The sequence below is a fragment of the Stigmatopora argus genome, chromosome 17 (genome assembly GCF_051989625.1).
Source record: "Stigmatopora argus isolate UIUO_Sarg chromosome 17, RoL_Sarg_1.0, whole genome shotgun sequence".
Classification (NCBI taxonomy): domain Eukaryota; kingdom Metazoa; phylum Chordata; class Actinopteri; order Syngnathiformes; family Syngnathidae; genus Stigmatopora; species Stigmatopora argus.
The window spans coordinates 4,192,256-4,213,027 of NC_135403.1; the positions used below are offsets into that span (position 1 = coordinate 4,192,256).

Here is a 20,772-nt window from a genome sequence, read left to right on the forward strand (position 1 = left end):
GACACCCTGAATTGGTGGCCAACCAGTCACAGGCCACGAGGAGAGGGACAACCATTCACTATCACACTTATATCTAGGGGCAATTTAGAGTGTTCAACCAGCCTACCATGCATGTTTTTGGAATGTGGAAGGCAACCAGGGTACCCAGCGAAAACCCACGTGAGAACATGCAAACTCCATACAGGAGGACAGACCTGGGATTGAACCCAGGACCCCAGAACTTTGAGGCCGATGCGCTACCCACTGAGCTGCCAGGCGGTATTTTACATCAAAATTATTAAATCTGTTGTGTTATATGCTACATTCAATTGTGACTAAACAACCCCATAGATCAGGGTCCGATTCGAGTTAAAAATTAACTGCACATACTCCTCATTTTACACAGTTTGTCACTTGCATTATCTGTTATATTCATTTTGTGTGTCTAAGTGCACACTCCATACAAGGAAGATAAAGCCAGGATATCTAGAAGGGGATCAGAAATAAAAGAAAAAGATGGCAGAAGTAAGGAGATTTATGCTAATCCTGGCAGTGTTGATGTTTGTGTGACTCTGGGGACCTGCCGAGGCTGTACGTGGTGCAGAGTTGGGTAAGACCTCAAGGATGACCTCGCGAGAAGCCAAAGGTCGACCCTACAGTTGTGACACCACCTCGGAAGAATGTAGACATTAAACAGATACGGCACTAGTAGAGGATATTTGCCAGAACTGCTGTATTTGGCTGCAGAAATGAAATTTCAAAGTCTCATTTAATTAATACTGCCTTTGTTATTTCCTTTACTTGACCTTTAAACACTCATCTTACACCCATTCAATTCCATAAATCTCTTAAATCTGAATAAATATAGTTACTCGTACAAAAAAAGTCCGACATTTAAGATTTTACTGTAGTGCCAGTAATGAAAAATAGAGCTACTCTAAAAGATTTGAAAGTGTGATGTGCACGTTTGCTAAACCAGAGTCAAAACTCGGTTTGGCAAAGAGAGATACCTTGTGTAATCTGTGTCAATAGGATTTATGCGTTTTTTTAACAACACACCAACCACAACATCTGCTATAGTACATTTGTTGGATAAGAGTGAGTTCTAGCTGGAATGTAGTCAATGTACTGTTTACGCTTAACACCAAGTCGGTCAGTTATGACAAGAAATGTCTCATCTCATTTTCTGAACCGCTTTATCCTCACTAAGGTCACGGGGGGTGCTGGATCCTATCCCAGCTGACAAGGAGACGGACAACCATGCACACTCACACCCATACCTAAGGGCCTAGTGAGAGGAAACCGACGCAGGCCCGAGGAGAACATGCAAACTTCACACAGGTGGACCGACCTGGATTTAAACCCAGGACCCCAGAGCTGTGAGACCGACACGCTAAGCACTCATCTGCCAGGCCGCCTGTCTTAAGAAACAATATGTACGGCCAGTTTTGATTGTCAAGCATTATTGAAGAGCAAATTGAGATGTTGTAGGTCAAATGGTGTACTGTATAATATATATGTACATAAACACCAGTATTACTGTCAATAAATGATACTTTTTATGTACAAACTTTAGATCAGGGGTGGCCATGTCCGATCATCGAGAGCCCCTATCCAGTCTGTTTTCCATGTCTCTCTCCTCTACCACACCTGAAACAAATGATCAACTCATCAGCAAGCTTTCCAGAAGCTTTATACCAATCCTGATGATTTGATTCAGGTGTGTTGGTGGAGGCAGACATGGAAAACAGACTGAATAGTGGCTCTTGAGGACCGGACTTGGCCACCCCTGCTTTAGGTAATACTACATACTAAAAAAGATAAAACCGATTGGTTTTATTATGTATTAAGAAGGGTTTACATTACTAGAAAAACAGTTTATTCCCTTGAATGTTTTAACTGTTATTTAGAACTTTTAAAATAATTCAATGCTTGTATTTATAAATTACAAGATATTTTAATACAAAAAGGAGAAGGGGGACTTTCTTGTTCACTGGTCAGGAATTTATTTTACTGCTGGCCCAATTTTTAGATCTTTAATGCAATCACTGACTTGGGGGCACATGAATACAACATGCCTTCATGGTGAGAGACTTGCGAAGCCCTGTTGCTCCTGCTTAAAATTTACAAAACTATTCTTTGCAAAATGCTAACCCGCTACAGAGGGTACTCGGACGTTTGGTCGCCCGGAAGGTTATTGATAATTACCATTTAAAATTGTTGCTCAAATTCCCTAAATACAAACTGTGAATTATTATTTTGTCATAATTAATGCCCTATTAATTATTAGGCTAAAGAAAAGCTCCAAATTTCCCGTACTTTTATTGTGTTTTGTTGGAGAACTTGTTAAGACCCTGACTGACGTCCCTTCCTAAGGGGACAACCCATGTACATACACACTCTTATACAATCACACGTCCGCTCAGTGAAACTGCTCAGGGCCATTGTTGGCTTTGATTGATGCGTAGACCGTGTTGTTTTACCTTGTTTGGTCGCCGGACGTTTGCGTCCGGGCGACCAAACGTCCGGCGACCAAAAGTCCGACCAAACGTCCGGCGACCAAAAGTCCAGTCACGGCTACAGAGATGGCTTTAGTCAACATCAAAGATTCTATAACAATGTACCAAAAAAAGAAAAGAAAATATAATGTAAAGTCATCTTTAATTCCAATGTGATGGTGTTTGGAGCCAAAATATGTTTTGAATTGAAAGCTTTATTGTCATTGCACATACATACATATGTACATTGTATATTGTACGTTGTACAACAAGACACATTCCAGGTACATCCTAGCCAGACAGTTATGACATACATATAGATACATTTACAATACAGACTGCCGATTCGCCAGTGACGGCCCACCGGAATCAGTGTGAAAGTGAAAGAATGGCTTGGGAAGGGTGAGAAATAATTAAAAATAAAATAAAAACAACAACATCATGGCCTTTCACTCCCCCTTTTGAAGGAAATGGAATGACTCACATGGAAAAAAACAACAACATTTAAAAACATTAAACTCAGTAATCACAATTTTTATATATTTTTTCTGCTTGTGTTTTTTTAGATGACAGAGACTTGGTACTTGCTCTACATTGCCTCTAAACGTCCCTATCTAATCAATCACGGGACCAAAGTGGAACCTACACTCATGACCCTCACATTATCCCCCTCCTGAGACCAAGCACTGTTGGTTAATACTAAAATACGTCAGTAAGTACAATAAAATAATCAAGGTTCTACTTGTCTTTTAACAGAGCAACATATTTCCTTCCGGGATATATTCCTGAGGGATGAACATTGTCTGATCTGCTGTGACAAGTTGTCAAAACAAAATGATCGCATTCGCAACGAACGTTTTTGTCATATTTCAGTAATCATCAATGTTGGGAAATTTTACATAAGTACGAATTAACTTCAACACCAGGACGAATGACACTTCTAGGTCATTCTTGTGTTACCCTATGTGATATAATAATATTTTCTTAACAGCTTGGCTCAAACATTGCTTCTTCCATTAGAAACATGGAAATTGTCATTGAAGAGACTGATTACACCTCTTATGCCATCATGTATTATCACAAACAAGTCAAGATCACCGTGAAACTCTATGGTGAGCTCTACTACCTAATTTTAGATGAAATTGAATACGGTTGCTAGTAAGATTCAAAAGGAAATGTTTTAGTGTCATTGTTGGGTTTATTCTAGGATGTTACTATATGTTCATTAAGCATTTAATAGGTAATGAAGTTATAATTTAATTTGTGAGGACACTTTCCCCCCATGGCTGCTTTCGAGGCCAGTTAATTGTTTTAAGGACTATTGACCGAACAGGACACCATGTTCCAGGCCGAGACTGTTGATCTGAGTTGGCAATGCAGATCTACGAGGGACTCTTAAATTGCTTTGACTTGGATTCCGGCAGATAATATTCGAATCAACTTCCGAAAATACTCGCATTATTGTTTAAAAAATACGGTCGCTCTGTTTACCTTATAAAGAAATTATTATGCTTATTCGTGCAAATTCTTACGCAGTTGTTTTGGTTTCCGATCCGCTCGGGTCACCTTGTATGCTTATTTGTGCAAATTCTTATGCAGTTGTTTTGGTTCCGATCTAATATGAGATTGTTGTGGCAGTTGTTTTTTGACCTTAGTGGTGTTATTCGGTTAGCTTATACAATTGTTTGAATCAGATTACCTTAAATGTTTTGATTATGTGCTGACTAAATTGACAGAGGAAGATGCCGTTTCTTTAGAATCATCCTGGACGAGGGCGAGTTGGGAGTGATTTTCCTTGCAAGTTGTAGCCAGTGTATGTTAATGATATCTCCCTGTTTTGATTAAAGTGTATTAATAATAAATCTATCAGTCATGTTCTTTTTATACCTTATATACAGGAAGGCCAGTCGAAAATCTATTAGAACCATTGCTGACAAAGTTTGAGCAATTTGCTGAAAAACAATCTTTCGAACTGACATATCTGTTTCCCTTTCCAACCTACAGTAAATAAATTGCTTTGTTAAATTGATTTATTATTGCCATGGATTATTGAGAGGTACATATTGTTGTTTTAGCTGTCCTAAAAAAATCACAGGAAGCATTGTTGCTACTGCCACCTAAAAAGATTCAATTTTCTTTTTTTAGGCCACTGTGGCGATGTAGACAAGGATCACAAAATCAGTAAATTGAACTACACTGAGGAACAATCTAAGAAAAAACAATCTTTGTTATATTTCACATGCATTCGTATTAAAATTGGCTGCCGATTAAAAAAAATAAGTAGGTTTTGGACACGATTATATTTACCATAAAATGTGTCTAATGAAGGCAGTCATCTTGATTTTTTTCATATTGCATTGTGTCAATCTTTTATTCATTTACATTTTTACAACCTATGCTTTTGGGATTAAGCGCCATTAACAACGGTGAAATTTGACCGTTGGGTTTTCTAGGGTTGATGAAACAATGTTGTGTTTGTTAAGTACAAGTATATGTGATTTGTAATCATGATTACAAAAATCTGAAACATAGCTTAGTTAATAAATTAGAAACATAAATTGCAGGGAATAGCTTAGCAAAGAAATATTTTGCCATATATGAAGAGATAAATCCCTGCGATTGGCTGGCCACCAATTCAGGGTGTCCCCCGCCTCTGGGCCGAAGTCAGATGGGATAGGCTCCAGCACCCCCCGCAACCCTAGTGAGGATAAAACCAGTTCAGAAAATGAATGAATGAAGAGATAAAATTCTACTTTTGTAAAATGCTTAGGATTTTTTTTTACATTTCTGCATGAGTTGATTATACTGTATAACAATTTCTCCTTACAACCGTAAGGAAGTGTTAACCAGAGTTGTAGGTCTGATGTGCACAACTAACAGAGGGACTTTGTAACATTACTCTTTACAAAATTGTCACATTTGTCATTTATGGGGCAGTTTGTGTGACATTGGTTCCTGCAAAAACTCTATTCTCTATCCCATAAAAATCCCCCAAAAACTAATCATGTTTCTTTTCTTTCAGAACAGAGACAATCATGTCCTAAAGCCCATTTTAATTATGATATATAATCTGACAAATTATTGGCAGAGAAACCTCCTGTCCTGACCTGCTCCTCTCCCAAAACACAGCACATCTGCTATCCATGTTAGCTTGCAATTGTGTAACAATCATCAATTTTAATCTTGTCAGCAACATGTTATCCAAGACCTGCTGATGAATTTATCAGCAGACAAAGGAATTTAACCAATCTCTCCTTGTGTTACAAACTGTGTCCCCACTTGCTGAATCAGCAAAACATGCATAAAGCTGTGCAACCATTTTGAGTATTGAGTTTGACTTATTTAATAAGGGGACAGCAAATATTAATGAACATATTTATATTCATGCTAATGAACATAAATATGTAAGATTGTAGCCAAGGGCTAATTTCCATCTTTAGTCCCTTGTGTAGGTTGAAGATAAACGATGGTACATACTAGACACACATATTACACACACACACACACACACACACACACACACACACACACACACACACACACACACACACACACACACACACACACACACACACACACGTAGCACAGTTTTAGACAGCGTTGTGATCGCAATTTTGTTCGTCTTGAGTAGAACAGTAGATCTCGGCTTCACCAAAGAGATAAATACATTTTAAAAAAATTAAAAAAGAGCCATAAAAGACCCTGTAATAAAGGTGATAACATTGCATATGTTATCCACCACCACAACTATGACCATATCATGCCTATTTTCACCTCTATATCAGTGCTCAATTCTGTTGATGTTGTAAGCAAACTGAAATGAAGACCAGATGTGCAATTTCAAGGAGTTTGGAGAGTTTGCTTACACAACTTTAACTTACATAAAAAAAGACCAACTCATTTGGGGTTTGGGGTGTGATCGTCTATGTCAGGGGTGTCAGACTCGGGTTGGTTCGCGGGCCGCGTTAACGTCAACTCGATTTCATGTGGGCCGGACCATTTTAGATATAATATTTAGATTTTTTTTTAATAAATGGATTAAAAGAACTGGATTAAAATCCCTGAATATTCATTTTTTATAGATCTAAAACAATGTTTATTTTAGCTTTTTTAAATATATTTTTAGATTTTACAAAATGATTTTTGAACTAAACACAGAAAAAAATTGATTAAAAATTGCAATTATTGATTTAAAAGGGAGAAAATCATGATTTACTTTACCGGGCCACACAAAATGATGCGGCGGGCCAGATTTGGCCCCCGGGCTGCCACTTTGACACGTGTGATGTGTTACATCATCATCAGGTCACCAGTTGGTCCTGCTACATTCAGATACTGCGATAGTTTTCAGTCTTAGCTAGAGGAACAATAAGTTTAGATATATTTTTAGCGGTTTATCAACAAATGGCCTCAGAATTGGTAAAAATATGATATACATCAGACACACAAATAATTGTTTCAGTCTCGATCACCGAACCAACTGGCCCCCATTGATTTAATTAAAAAAAGAAAAAAAAAGAAAAGAAAACAAAAAATGCCAATTGTACACTTACATAACTGTTGAAGATGGTGATTGGGATATGTAAAAGGAGCCCTTAAAATACCCCTGACCCCCCCTCTCCACATGTGGACTTGTGTAACAGAATTTGCACTGTAGTTTTATAATGCAGATGGGAGGAGACAAACAGACAAGAGGAGGATTAAAAGCCCCTCATCTTGCCTTTCACGCCTCACCTCGCTACAGACTCACCGAAAAAGAAGAACAACTTTCCTCAAGCGACATGCTGAACACACCATTGAAGATGCTGGTTGCACTCATGTGCATACTGGCTACATATGCGGATATCATTCCTGTTCAGGATTTCGATCTGCAGAGGGTAAGGAAAAAAAATGTCCCTTTCCCCACTTATTTATATCAATAACTTTTTTATCCTTCTCTGATAGATGGCAGGAAAGTGGTACCTGGTTGGGTTTGCCACCAATGCTCCTTGGTTTGTGAACAACAGGGCAAGCATGACGATGGGCACTACAATCTTTTCACCAACTGCCGAAGGAGACATGGAACTCAGTCACGCTCACATAAAGTAAGTCATTTACTCATTCACTGCCATTTCATGTATATGTGTAGGATTCACAAATGCACTCTGGTAGTTAGAAAAAATGGATGGGCAGTAATGGCAGTCAAAAAATTAATCTTGGACGTTCATGCTGCAGTTTGTACTCTAAAAAATGTGTTGCTTACCCTTACAAGGGATGATAATACCTGCTGGAGAATGAAGAATCTGGCGAAAAAAACGGAGACTCCTGGACGCTTCACTTTCTACAGCCCAAGTATGTAAATACATACACATGCGCTACAATGTTATCACTATTAAAACACACTACAGTGACGCCTGTTATTTTGCAGCTTGGAATAATGACAATGACATAAGAGTTGTTGACGTAAAATATGATAGCTATGCACTGATCCACAACATCAAGACAAAGGATGGAGTGTCTGAGGTGTTGAACCAGCTTTACAGTGAGTCATAGTCTCTCTTTGTTTAATAAAGCTTTTAATAAATGGTGATATATACTAGGAAGGAAAATTCTTTATTTGCAGCTCGGACTCCTGAGGTCAGTGTCGACCTAAAACAGAAATTTCTGGACTTCTCCGTGCAGACTGGCATCCTACCCGATAACATTGCCATCTTTCCGAGGGCTGGTAAGTAGTAGAATATTCAAATAGCTTCCTGTTGTATTGTCCAAACATTTAACCTGACAATTTCCCAATGTTGTTGCAGCTGAGTGTCCTGAGGCGTGAGCAGAACACCACCCCTCTTCCCCCCAATCTGATGCTCAAGTCAAGCAGGACTGCTCCATAAACTACTTTTTTCAACAGCTGCGATTTGCGATTTCACCCAATAGCTTCACATACAGAAAATAATAGAGGCAGAAGCAAAATATTCATGCTCAAACTGGGTTTTAAAAATGTTTTAAATGCTTATTGCAACCTTTGTTGACACATGCCAATAAAACTATATACGTTCTGAATCCATTTTTGCTTTTAAAAGTACATTTTGTTCTAGACTACAGAGGTTTGTGGTAGATAGCAACATACTACAATGTTCCCTCTAAGCTGCGCGCGTGCGCAATTGCGCACTACTCTCGTTTTCTCTGCGCACAGCAAATCATATGGAGCGCACAAAATATAATCCCATTTTTTTTTAAATAGCTGTGAGGCCGACACGCGAACCACTCATCCGCCGGGCCGCCTATTCATAGATATTAATCATTACATTTTATTATTACCAAATCATTTATGTGTAGTAGACCTGCTTATGGCAGGTGTGATACTGGTGTGTGCCCATAGCGAGCAATGATGATGTTGCTCACACCGGTACTCAGTGTGCTCAGGGAGGTTGTCTTTCTGCCCAGACAAACAAAAAATTAGAGGGAACATTGCGCATAGATCATCTATTATCTACTTATTTTCTATACTGTTCAGTATCTCATTTCCAAATCTGCTTCAGTTTTAATTGGTATGATCAATACATAAATTAAATAACTCATAAGGGGTAAAAAGGATGGGAGGCCCAGTGATGGAGTGTGTAATGTGCCGGCTTGAAAGTTTTCAAATGGAGGGTTCAAATCCCAGGTGGGTTGCGAAATACGACCCCCCCATAAAATAAGTGTGGATAAAAAAATTGCTTTAACCAATCAGATTTCGAGTTGGCGATACCAATGCCTTCTCATTGGCGTAGGGATACGTCATCGCTTTCACAAACTATGATTGGCTAGTGATAGAGTGGACTAGCGATAGCTAACAAACTATCTGTAGCGAGCTGCACAAGCAAATATATTGTTGTGTTGATTTAATAGCGCTTTTTTCATCCCACAATGGCTGAAGATTTAAATACATGTTATCATTAAAACAATGTATTTTTTGAGTCTATTTTTAATATGCATGACTAAGGTCAGAGTTCAAATGCCAATCTTCAAAATGGCGGATGAGCCAGGAGCTATGCACTGATCCACAACATCAAGACAAAGGATGGAGTGTCTGAGGTGTTGAACAAGCTTTACAGTGAGTCATAGTCTCTCTGTTTAATATAGCTTTTAATAAATGGTGATATATACTAGGAAGGAACATTCTTTATTTGCAGCTCGGACTCCTGAGGTCAGTGTCGACCTAAAACAGACATTTCTGGACTTCTCCGTGCAGACTGGCATCCTACCCGATAACATTGCCATCTTTCCGAGTGCTGGTAAGTAGTAGAAGTAGTAGAAGTAGAGTATTTCGGGAGTGGACTGCAGAGCAGCTCAGAAGTAAATTGCTCTACGCCTTACCTCGTCGTGCTAGTCGTCGGTCATCATGGAGAACGCTGTTCGAAAGGATGAGATACTGCGCATGTACTTAATTTATGCAGCTGCGTCGACAATGGTCGTAACCACGACCATATTATCTAACCGACGCCTTCAATTCTATATCTGAATCAGTCCAACCCTCAAAAACTATTTTATGGCTATAAAACCTTTACTGCAGCTACAGCTGCGACACATAAAAATAATCAATAATAACCTCATACAATTGAAATATTATTTAGGAGTATAGCCATATTTTACTCACCAAGAATATTTTTAATTTGTACACAAAATCCACCATCCTTTCTTTCCTCCTTCTTTTCTATCGCCATCAAAGCTTATGCTGAAAGTCAAGCCTGTCCTGTCATATTTTTGGCATACGTTTTTATTCGATTTAGTGCTGAAAATGTACGTTCCCGGTTGTGACAGGCTTGCTTGCTTTGGATTTGTCCGACCTTTCTTAATGATGTCCAGCTTTTCTTGAAAAGTCTGTCTTGAAAATGGCTTTGACAGTAAATCTGCAAACAAATCAATTTCTTCTCCTCCTTCAGCCATTGCGGGTTGACAAAATCACTATTAAATCAACACAACAATATATTTGCTTGTGCAGATTGCTCCAGATACAGTTTGGTAGCTCTGGCTAGTCCACTCCATCACTAGCCAGTCATAGTTGGTGAAAGCGATGACGTATCCCTACGCCTGCGAGAAGACATTGTGGTGTCGCCAACTCGAAATCTGATTGGTTAAAGCAACAGTTTTATCGACGCTTGTTTTATGTAGCAGAGCCTGCAGAACTGATTGGGAAGGCCTTAAGGAAGATTTCTGACCGTGGCAACAAATAATAGCTGAAATGTGATTGGTTAGATGCTTAAATATGAAAACACATCTGGAAGCAGTGCAACTAGGGGAAAAGCAATGAAAGGAAGCTGACAGACAATTTGGAATTATTTAATAAGTATTCATGGACAAAACATAATTAACATCAGTCTGTGATTCAGATATCTTTGTAGGCCAGCAGAGAAGGCCTTGCACGCCCTGACGGTCCACCACTGCTATTGAATGTTGAAAAGATGGTGGATTGCTTACTGCGCTCCACAAGGTGGTTTGCCCTCCCAACTCAATATACATGTTTTGAAGATGACGTAGAATAGTCATGATTTTTGTGATCTTCATGCTATAAAACAGTAGGTGTCAACACAAATTTTACCAAATCTTGAGCAACATTTTTACTTAGTATTTTACAACAACTCACCTTTATTCCAGGCCATCTTAGTCCATTAAAAGTTTAACATTTGAAACAGAAAGAATGCTTCATTGTCTCATCTCATTTTCTGAACCGCTTTATCCTCAGTAGGGTGGCGGGGGGTGCTGGAGCCTATCCCAGCTGACTTTACGCCAGAGGCGGGGGACACCCTGAATTGGTGGCTAGCCGATCACAGGGCTCAAGGAGACAATTTTGAATTGAATTGAATGCTTTTATTGTCATTATCCAAGTATAATGAGATTTAAAGCTTTCACCAAATCGTGCACAAATAACAGCAGACAACCATTCACGCTCACCCTCATACCTAGGAGCAATTTAGAGTGTCTAATCAGCCTACCATGCATGTCTTTGGAATGTGGGAAGAAACCGGACCACCCTGAGAACATGCAAACTCCACACATTTGGACCGAGCTGGATTTGAACCCAGGTCCCCCACTGTGAGGCCGATGCGCTAACCACTCAGCTGCAGGGCCACCCAGGTTATTATTGATACTTTTTTAATGTGTCGCAGGTTTTATAAAGGTTTTATAGCCATAAAATAGTTATTGAGGGTGAGATTGATTCAGATGTAGCACTACTGAAGGCCTAGGTGTGAAATACACGACCCACCACCACCATATATACATATATACATATATATATATATATATATATATATATATATATATATATATATATATATATATATATATATATATCCGCATGACCATCTACAGTATAGTAGTGGGACTATCACAAATGAAGTTATTTTTCTACCTCACAGATGCCTTGTTTTAGGCCAAAGTAAAAATCAGACTGAGTTCACGTTGTTCTACAAGGCAACGATGCACAAATTCATTAGCTGGAAAGAGCTTCATGGCAATTTCATCACACATACATTACATCCCAAGTAACTGAAATGAAGCTTACACATTTGGCAGCTTGAGTAAGAAAGAAAAAAATGGGGGAATTTAGACATGAAATGGAAACCTACATCATTCTAATGTATGTTTCATGAGATGGCAATCATGGCACTGGACTTTAAGTCTTATCGAGCAACCTCCTTGCTTTGAACATGTACATTTATATGTATCTGGGTGAAACCCTGACACGTTCTCCTTAAAACACTGTGTGTTCACATCACACACACACAGAGTAGCTTTAAGGATCACTTCCCACTACTTTGCATGGCTGTAAAGAACAGTTTCTCTAACTCCTAAATTCTGTTTTAGCAGGATAATGGCTTAGCACCACTGAAATCAAAAAATACAAAACGCATGCACGACTTGATATTTCATGCAGCACTAGTCAGCTTTAGTCCAAGACAAGGCGAAATAGCTCAAAGGCACAATGAATTTGAATGTACGCCAATTATACAATTGATGACCTTGTACAGCCAACTCAAATATCAACTCTGATTCAGATTTTCATTTGGAGGCTTATGCCCTTTTTCTGGGAGCTTAAAGCACTGATCAATTACAGCCACCTCATGGCACACATTTTTTCAGCTATTAAATGATGATAGGCAAAAAAGTTCCCTATACGGATCTAAAATAAAAGAGGTTGTTGTAAATTTCATACATTTGGCAAAGAGAAAAATTAATGATTCATGTATGACTAAATCAAGACTAGCTTTAAACATTTCCCATCATGCTTGGAAGAATACTGACATGGCCCATACATTCGAATGTCAGAAAAATTGAACAAAAAAACTCTTATTTAATACATACATTATATTATGTCATTGGCAAATGTGTGACAATCATGTAGCTCAGGGTGGAGGTTTTTTTTAAATGACAGCCACACTGAAGAACCATATATATATAAATATAATATGTATATGTTATGTGGAGACTATAGTGTGTAAATTGCAATTTTATGTGAACAGAGTTTTGGATTAAACATATAAAATATTAAGATGAATGCAAAAAATATTCCCAAAGAACTAACTGACAAAAATTTACCATGTACCATGTTTTCGAAACATTTATGAAATCAGTATAAATGGTTCTGTTCCTGAGAAAGAACTGATTGAAGAATGATATCAGCACTTTTGCTGGATTTATGGTATAATCAAATGGAAGTGATTTTAAAAATATTTTAGAATACTGCAGGTTTTTAATAAACTTTTTTTGAGAAAAATTGACATTCACTCATTATATTCAATTGACAACTTGACTTCATTCACATAAGAACGCAACTCTTGTTCTCAGTGTGGCCCTGACACTCCATCATAGATTAGTATTTATGCCATGGCCTCTCTAAATAAATCTTTCAACAACATCAAAAAATACAAATAATGGTTTAGCATGACGATTTGATAGATTTTTTTAATATTAGATATGTATTTCTTAAAAAGTGAACTCAAAATTAACTGACTGTCCTATCACACAACCAAGTAAATATATCTATTTATCATATACAGTATTCAAAGGACTTCTGAAAACTCCCAAGCACGATACAAAGGACAACCCAGTTATTATTTACAGGTAAAGTCTCGTGTAGGAACACTCGGCTGATTCCCTCTCATTTTATATATAGATATATACGTACAAAAAAACAAACCCCAAACATTATACACGTCGCTCTCTCTTCGTGAGATAATTGTCCTAATAAATGACCTTTCTTAATAATTAGTCATTAAGATGACCATCTTTATCTTGTTGGAAAGTTAGTCAACCCACATTCTCTCTAAGGGCCATGTCATTGGTTGCTAGATAAACCACTCCTTCTTAGATTCTTCTATGGTTTCTGGGTTGTCTGTTCCAATGATGACTGTGTCTGTCGATTCTCCGGCAGGCTCTGTGGTGCTTTTGGCCTCATTGGTGTGGTATGTGCCTTTGTGACGGAACATGTAGCGGATTAGGAACACCAGTGTGCATAATATAGTGAAGATCACCACTGCGATGATCCCTGCGAGAGAAACACCAGATAAGATGAGGTCAAAGAAGACACAAAATAATTTTGACGATGATAAACTGTACCTCCAATAATGGCTGAGTCTCTATTTACTCCATCAGGAATCACTCGTTCTTCATTGAAAGGGAATTCTGCATCTAAGAAAGTAGACACAGGAAAGAATAAAATTGGTGTTATCTTACGAATCAAACACACGCTGTATTTTTTAATATTTCTAACAATTAATAAGTGGGGCGGCTGAGTGGTTAGCATGTCGGCCTCAAAGTGGGGGACCTGGGTTCAAACCAGGTCGGTCCACATGGGTGGAGTTGGCATGTTCTCCCCGGGCCTGCGTGGGTTTTCTCCGGGTACTCCGGTTCTGCCCACATTCCAAAGACATGCATGGTAGGCTGATTGGACACTCTAAATTGGGTACACGGTCGATTGGTCGTCGGTGTTTTGGTCGCCCGGAAGGTAAGTGATAATTACCATTTAAATCGTTGCTCAAATTCCCTAAATACAAACTGTGAATTACTATTTAGTCATACTTAATGCCCTAGTAATTATTAGGCTAAAGAAAAGCTCCAAATTTCCCAGACTTTTATTGTTTTTTTGTTGGAGAACTTGTTAAGACCCTGACGGACGTAGCTTCTTAAAGGGACAGCGCATGTACATACAAACTCTTATAACCTCACACGTCGGCTCAGTGAAACTGCTCATGGCCATTGTTGGCTTTTATTGATGCGTAGACCGTGTTGTTTTACCTTGTTTTGTCGCCGGTCTTTGGGTTGTCGGTCTTTTGGTCGCCGGTCTTTTGATCGCCCGTTGTCGCGGTCGGGGCGACCAAAAGACCGCGACCAAAAGACCGGCGACCAATCGACTGCACATGGTAAATTGCCCCTAGGTATAAGTGTGAGGGTGAATGGTTGTTTGTCTCCTTGTCCCCTGCTGAAGTCAACTGGGATAGGCTCCAGCACCCCCCGCAAACCTATTGAGGATAAAGCGGTTCAGGAAATGAGAGAGAATTAATAAGCACAAGTAATAAAAAGCCTTCTGTTTTCTTGCAACGGCATCGCTTCTTTTGCACAGTTTTAGTTCATTTTGCCCCAAAAAAGGACTATGGATGGGTTTTGGCTCAGCGAAGTCAATATTTTGAATTCAGTTAAGTACCCCTCACCCACATCATAGGGGGTCCTTTAAAGCAATGGTTCCCAAAACCAATTTGCGGCTTCTGTGTTCACATAAAACCAAACGCATCGAACCTAAGGTTTGTTTCAGAATAAGCGCTCAAAACATGACAAGAAAGCACTGTTAAATAAAACAGTGATAGTTTTTCTAAAACGCTGAGCCTAAATCAATAGCCCTCTAAAATAGATAAACAGCAGTCAGAAAATGTTTGACCTCACATTTTACATGTTTTTTTGTTTTTTTTTGTTTTAAAGACATGCTGACCTGTGTTGTCCAGATGCCATGGGTCTGTTGCGGCCGACATTGGTGGGATGGTTAGAGGTGATGCCCCACAATTGGACTCCACCAGTTTACCCAGGTAAGACACCGGTGAAGCAGCTGAAAGCGGCTCGTCTTGCACCAGATTTGTCTGTTTGCTTCTTCTCAGTGCTGACTTAAGGGGGGCGAGTTCATTGAACTGCACCCGAGAGAAGCAGCCAATGAAGCCTGGGGTGTTGTAACGCTCAATCACCACTCGGTCGACGTATCCTGTTTCTATAAAGAGAAAGACTTATGTTATTATGTCTTACATACGTACATGACTGGAGAATACTAACGAATAATTGATTGGATCAGAGGTCACCAACTCCAAAACCCAGATAACCATTGTGATTATTTGATTGAGGGGTGTTGGAGAAGGAAGATATGGTAATATAAAAGAGGTGATAGATGCCCTTGAGGACAGGAGTTGGTGACCCATGGAATAGACCGTTAAACATTTTGCATGCATTCGTTGATCAACTACAAGGTTTGCGTTATTGTTGACTTTCCGTCATGGAAGAGTATTTTACATTTAAGCTAAAGCATACCCTCTGAAAGTCAATTTTAATTTATTTTCCTATGTGCAACACCTACTACATTTTTTTCATACAGTGTCATATGTCCAATTCAGAAAATGTGTAATTCTACTTGGGCTCAAACGTATGCGGATGAAAATTGGATACATAACCTTTGACTCAGCAGGATGATTGCGTATCTGTGTAGTCTTTTTCTCTTTCCTTCCTTTTTTAACATTACCTTAGTATGTTACATAAAGTATATTTATTTCCCGAATACGGGATGAATAAAGTTATCCAATCCAATCCTATCCAATCCAATTATGAGCTCTAAGGCATCCTATCGTCGTTTCTTTACGTGTTCACCCTCACCATTAGATCACACACACATACACATGAGATGTACAGTATAGTACATCATGAACAATCAATACAAAGCACCAAAACATGTCATGTTCGACAATTTTACTATCCAGACGTTACTTCTATGATTTCCCTTTTCATTTTGACGGGAAACAAAAATAAGTCTGTAGGCACACCATTGATTGTGCTACTAGGAAAAGCACTAAGCATGAAATAAATATCTGACCAGGCCTCCCATAGACATTTGCATTGGGTCTAATATACCTTATAGTATATCTAAAGGCTAGCTCAGAAAGGGGGAGGGGCAGTTGCTTCAAAATGAGGTTCTAAAACCAAATGAGTGTGCGCGAATGCTAATAAGCTCAGAATTACAATCTAATGAGCCTTTGGGCAGCAACAGGAAACATGCAGCATCAATCACTTCACATTATGCGTGCTTATATCTGCAGAAAGGGTGGAGGAAGGAAACAAATAGAGGAGGATACACACAGCAAATTTATGAATAATGATTACGAATATAAATGCATTCAGTCCAGTATGCCTGCCCATGTGTTACACCGGCGTGGCCATGAATACTAAAGAGACAAGTATAACAGACTGCTATGCATTTGGTACTGGTTGTCACAGTTTCTGGTGGCTGTTTCTTTTCTGTCAGGCCAGCCACTTCACATGTAAATATTTACAAGATTATGTTTCAACATGTAACACTGCTTTTTAATGACAAGCTCTATACCCGTCCTCTAGGAACAGGTGTTTTTGAAGGCTGGGTTGCATACAAATATCACTTTTTTTAGCTTTTAATCATGCTACCTTGTCATTATGGGTCAAAAATACAATCAGTGGTTTTACATTTGTAATGAATTTCCTCCTTACAAATTTTGGTATAGTGGTTCACTTGCCTGACTTCGGTGCGGGCTTGATTCCCGCTAGTGGCAGTATTATTGTGAATGTGAATGGTCGTCTGTCCCTTTGTGTGCCCTACGGCTCACTGGCGACCAGTCTAGGGTCTAGTCTGCCTTTCGCCAGAAGTCAGACTCCAGCAACACCCGCAACCCTTACGAGGATGCGTGGTATTGTAGATGAATAAATATGCTTGCAATTAATGTACATGATATTCATATATATATATATATATTGTCATTTGGCATCTATTCTGAAATATACACAGAGGAAAGATAATCAAATGATGATATCAAAATCCTGAATTTAAAAACTTTGTGCCGTTGCAAAATCGCATGTTTCATGCGCGATGGAAACTGACATTTTCATTTTTTCACTCTATGTATATATATATATATATATATATATATATATATATATATATATATATATATATATATATATAATGCAACATGCTTATTTATTTATTTACTTATTTATTACCTATTTATTTATGTCGAAAATGTCTTTTCCTGTGTCTGTATTCTCACCTTCTTGCTAGTAATTTCCTGAATATGGAATGAATAAAGTTATCTAATCTAAAAAAATAAATGATCTATTTTTTTAAACTTTAATCTTCCCTTAAAATAAATATCTTATTTCATAGTTATTTTATTTCATTACATCTGTCTGTAAAAGAGCAGGCATAGATTTTAAAAAAGCCTACATAAACAATCGTGTCCCCGAATCTATGCAAGGAACTGTATGTACTATTCCAGGTCTACAAAAATCCAAATCGAGTAGGCTACAAGCAAAGTGGTAACAGCTTAAAAAAAAGAACAACACACACATTATAATCACAACAAATTATGGAAACAGTTGCAGGTTTTGGCATAAATGATTAAACACAAAAAGAACACGGACCGTGTCTTGATTCTTTTTTGTTTAGTTTAGTTTTTTACATTGGGAAAGTTGGACTTTGCCCCTTCCATCTTTGGAATCAACTGTTGTGAAATAACAACCACCTAATCAAACAGTTTTCCGTGCAAAGCATTGCTTTTTCATGCCTGTGTGGATTTTACCTGGATAGGCCAGTTTCTTCCCACATCTCAAAAATATGCATGAAATCAGGGGTCTCTAACTGATTCCGCCAGGGATGCATGGGTCCTGGTCTTTGTTTCAACCGATCCAGGCCTGACAGTTCAATTAATGAGGTGTATTCTAAAAATAGGTAGCACCTGACTGCAATCAACTGATTAGACTTGCAAAATGTGTCCTCATGTTGGGTTTGAATGAGAACCTGCACCCATTGCTGCCATTTGAGGACCAGTTTGAGACCCCTGCACTAAATGGTACCTAGGTGTGAGTGTGTGCACGAATGGTTGTTCGGCTTATTGTTTCCTGCTATTGGCTGGCAACCAATCCAGGGTTTCCCATGCCTACTACCCGTTGGTGGCTGGTATACACTCCGTGACCCCCACCTGCTCCCCCTGAACCCCTTTCGAAGATAAGCGGTAGGGCAAATGAATGAATGAATATTAAATGAGTTAGGCTTCTGCAATCGCCAATTTTATTGTGATTTAATTTTGATTCGATTCATTGTGCCGTAATCTATTTGATACAATTTTATGTTGAATAACTAACTTACTGGGAGATTTCAAATATCAAGTAAAATATTTTAGAATTTTTTTTTCTGCTGAAATGTTTGTCATGTTTTGTTGCGGTTTTGGTGCTTGGGTGTGTTTTTCCTTGTGTGTCCTGTCCACATGATTATACATCAGTATCACCTGCTGTGTGAAGTGTTTGTCATCAACCCTTCTCTGTGTATTTAAACCCAATGTTTTTGTTCGTCGGTGTGCGAGTATATTCTGTCTTTGGTTATGTGCCCATTTTGTCGGTGTGCTTCCGATCAGTTTGGTTTTGTTATTTTTTTCCTCAATTTTATGTTTGTAGTGGTTTATTGTCAGTGTTTTTGTATTAAACTTTAACTTTAACTTCCGTGCACCAGCATTTTCACTTCCTGCTTTCCTGTGCCTGGATCCCACTCATCTCCTCAACCGAGGCGATCAGAACAGTTTCAGACATTTTAATAAAAATCATCCTTTCTAACATGTCGAAATATGTAAAAGATGATATTTATCAAGGTTTTGTGTTTCAATCCATGTTTGGATTTATAATGATACAACATTCACTCATTCATCTTCTATACCACCCATCTTTGACAGGGTTTCGGGGGTTGCTGGAGCCTAACCCAGCTGTCTTTGGGTAAAAGGCAGACTACACCCTAGACTGGTCGCCAGTCAGTCGTAGGGCACACAGAGAGACAAACGACCATCAGCAGGAATTGAACCCGCACCTGCCCGCACCAAAGTCAGGCGAGTGAACCTCTTCACCACAAGGTGGCATGATACAACACAATATCAATTATTTAAACACTAATACCATATTTGACGACCCCAATATCGCGACCTGACAATACATATCTACCCACCTTTTTCGTTAATTACATATATTTTTTCAAACTGTCCTGTTCAGCTGCTTGATGAGGTAAATCAGACTTTAAAGGCTGGAAATATCTAAATATGCCTTAGGGGAAGAAAGAAGGACGATAGGTCAAATTAGGGTGTGACAGGGCAGTGAAATCTAATTTATTCATGTATCAATTACAATATAGCTGTATAAAAAAAGCTCAACTACAATAGAAGTGTTGTATTCATAACGATCTACTGGTGAATGTTTTGTAATTAGGTTTGCACTGCTTCGAAGTGTGTGTATCTGGGCAGGGTTTACAGGGGATTAGGCACATTAGAGACAAGGACATTAGGCATCATTTCTTGTCATTCTGTATATATGAGAAAAAGATCGTACCGTAAGCAATCTATTCTTTTGGTTTGCCTTTATTCCTAAGCTAATAGATACAATGTTTGTATGATTCATGATTGCAACCCAGCAAAATCCATTTCACGTAGTATAAGATTGCATTGTTGCAATGGATCATCCCAAGTGATTACATTGTGATCCAACAATTCAATTGCAGCATCAACCATATGTGGCCCAGCACAGACACACATATGCACACAATCACCCCAAGGTCATTGTGTTGCACGTTGTGAGGCTGCATGACATGAATAATTAATAATGAGGGAAACCAGGTAGGTAGCGTTTGGAACTTTGTTTACAAGGGGTTTGAAAATGTGGGTCAAAGAATAAGAAAGAATGAGAGAAGATGGATACATCTGCAGGAAGAAATGAGAGGAAGGGTGTGGCGTCATCTTGTGCTGGGGGGACAGGAAAGGTGGAAAATAATAATTGATGTATGTAAAAAAAAATGGCTGAAAGGTAAAAAAAAATGGTTGTATGGTTAGAGAAACAAGAACAAGGGCATATATCAAACTGTTGCCATGGCAACACAAGGAAGCTGATGGAAGGGATAAAAAAGGTTAAAAAGGTTGCGACAATCAAAATGTATATCACGTCACACATTTGTGTGAAGCATAAATGTAAGCCAGTCCCTTAAAAAGGATTTAAAAAACAAAAGACAAAATTACATTCCAATTGTATACTG

The 20,772-nt window shown here is 38.6% G+C and overlaps 3 protein-coding genes across 4 annotated transcripts in view; 2 read left to right on the top strand and 1 right to left on the bottom strand.

Moving 5' to 3' along the window:
• The first annotated feature begins 495 nt into the window (after positions 1 to 495).
• Positions 496 to 5,763, top strand: c8g (complement component 8, gamma polypeptide). Its single transcript, XM_077624374.1, is given in 8 exon segments — positions 496 to 581; positions 583 to 674; positions 3,042 to 3,189; positions 3,351 to 3,424; positions 3,485 to 3,589; positions 4,376 to 4,480; positions 4,623 to 4,656; positions 5,742 to 5,763. Coding segments are annotated over 8 exon segments (666 nt in total).
• Positions 5,764 to 7,134: 1,371 nt separating this feature from the next.
• Positions 7,135 to 8,514, top strand: LOC144091759 (lipocalin-like). The gene is made up of 6 exons (XM_077624373.1): positions 7,135 to 7,354; positions 7,422 to 7,561; positions 7,729 to 7,808; positions 7,885 to 7,998; positions 8,080 to 8,181; positions 8,261 to 8,514. Exons 1-6 carry the CDS (start codon positions 7,142 to 7,144, stop codon positions 8,278 to 8,280), a joined length of 669 nt encoding a protein of 222 aa, XP_077480499.1. The 5' UTR covers positions 7,135 to 7,141; the 3' UTR covers positions 8,281 to 8,514.
• A 2,239-nt stretch (positions 8,515 to 10,753) lies between these two features.
• Positions 10,754 to 20,772, bottom strand: part of cntnap2a (contactin associated protein 2a) — a 306,440-nt gene continuing 296,421 nt past the window's right edge. For both annotated transcript variants that reach the window (XM_077624212.1, XM_077624211.1), the window contains 3 exons: positions 15,415 to 15,684; positions 14,049 to 14,120; positions 10,754 to 13,977 (listed from right to left, as the gene is read on the bottom strand). In XM_077624212.1, the coding sequence (XP_077480338.1) occupies positions 13,778 to 13,977; positions 14,049 to 14,120; positions 15,415 to 15,684 (542 nt within the window). In that variant the 3' untranslated portion in view covers positions 10,754 to 13,777. The remainder of the gene's footprint in view (positions 13,978 to 14,048; positions 14,121 to 15,414; positions 15,685 to 20,772) is intronic.

Excerpts from the sequence above, each read along its gene's own strand:
- LOC144091759 (XM_077624373.1), top strand. The coding sequence starts at position 7,142 with ATGCAGATGGGAGGAGACAAACAGACAAGAGGAGGATTAAAAGCCCCT. Across the intron at positions 7,562-7,728 it reads CTCAGTCACGCTCACATAAA|GGATGATAATACCTGCTGGA; the intron begins GTAAGTCATTTA and ends TACCCTTACAAG. Across the intron at positions 7,999-8,079 it reads GGTGTTGAACCAGCTTTACA|CTCGGACTCCTGAGGTCAGT; the intron begins GTGAGTCATAGT and ends CTTTATTTGCAG.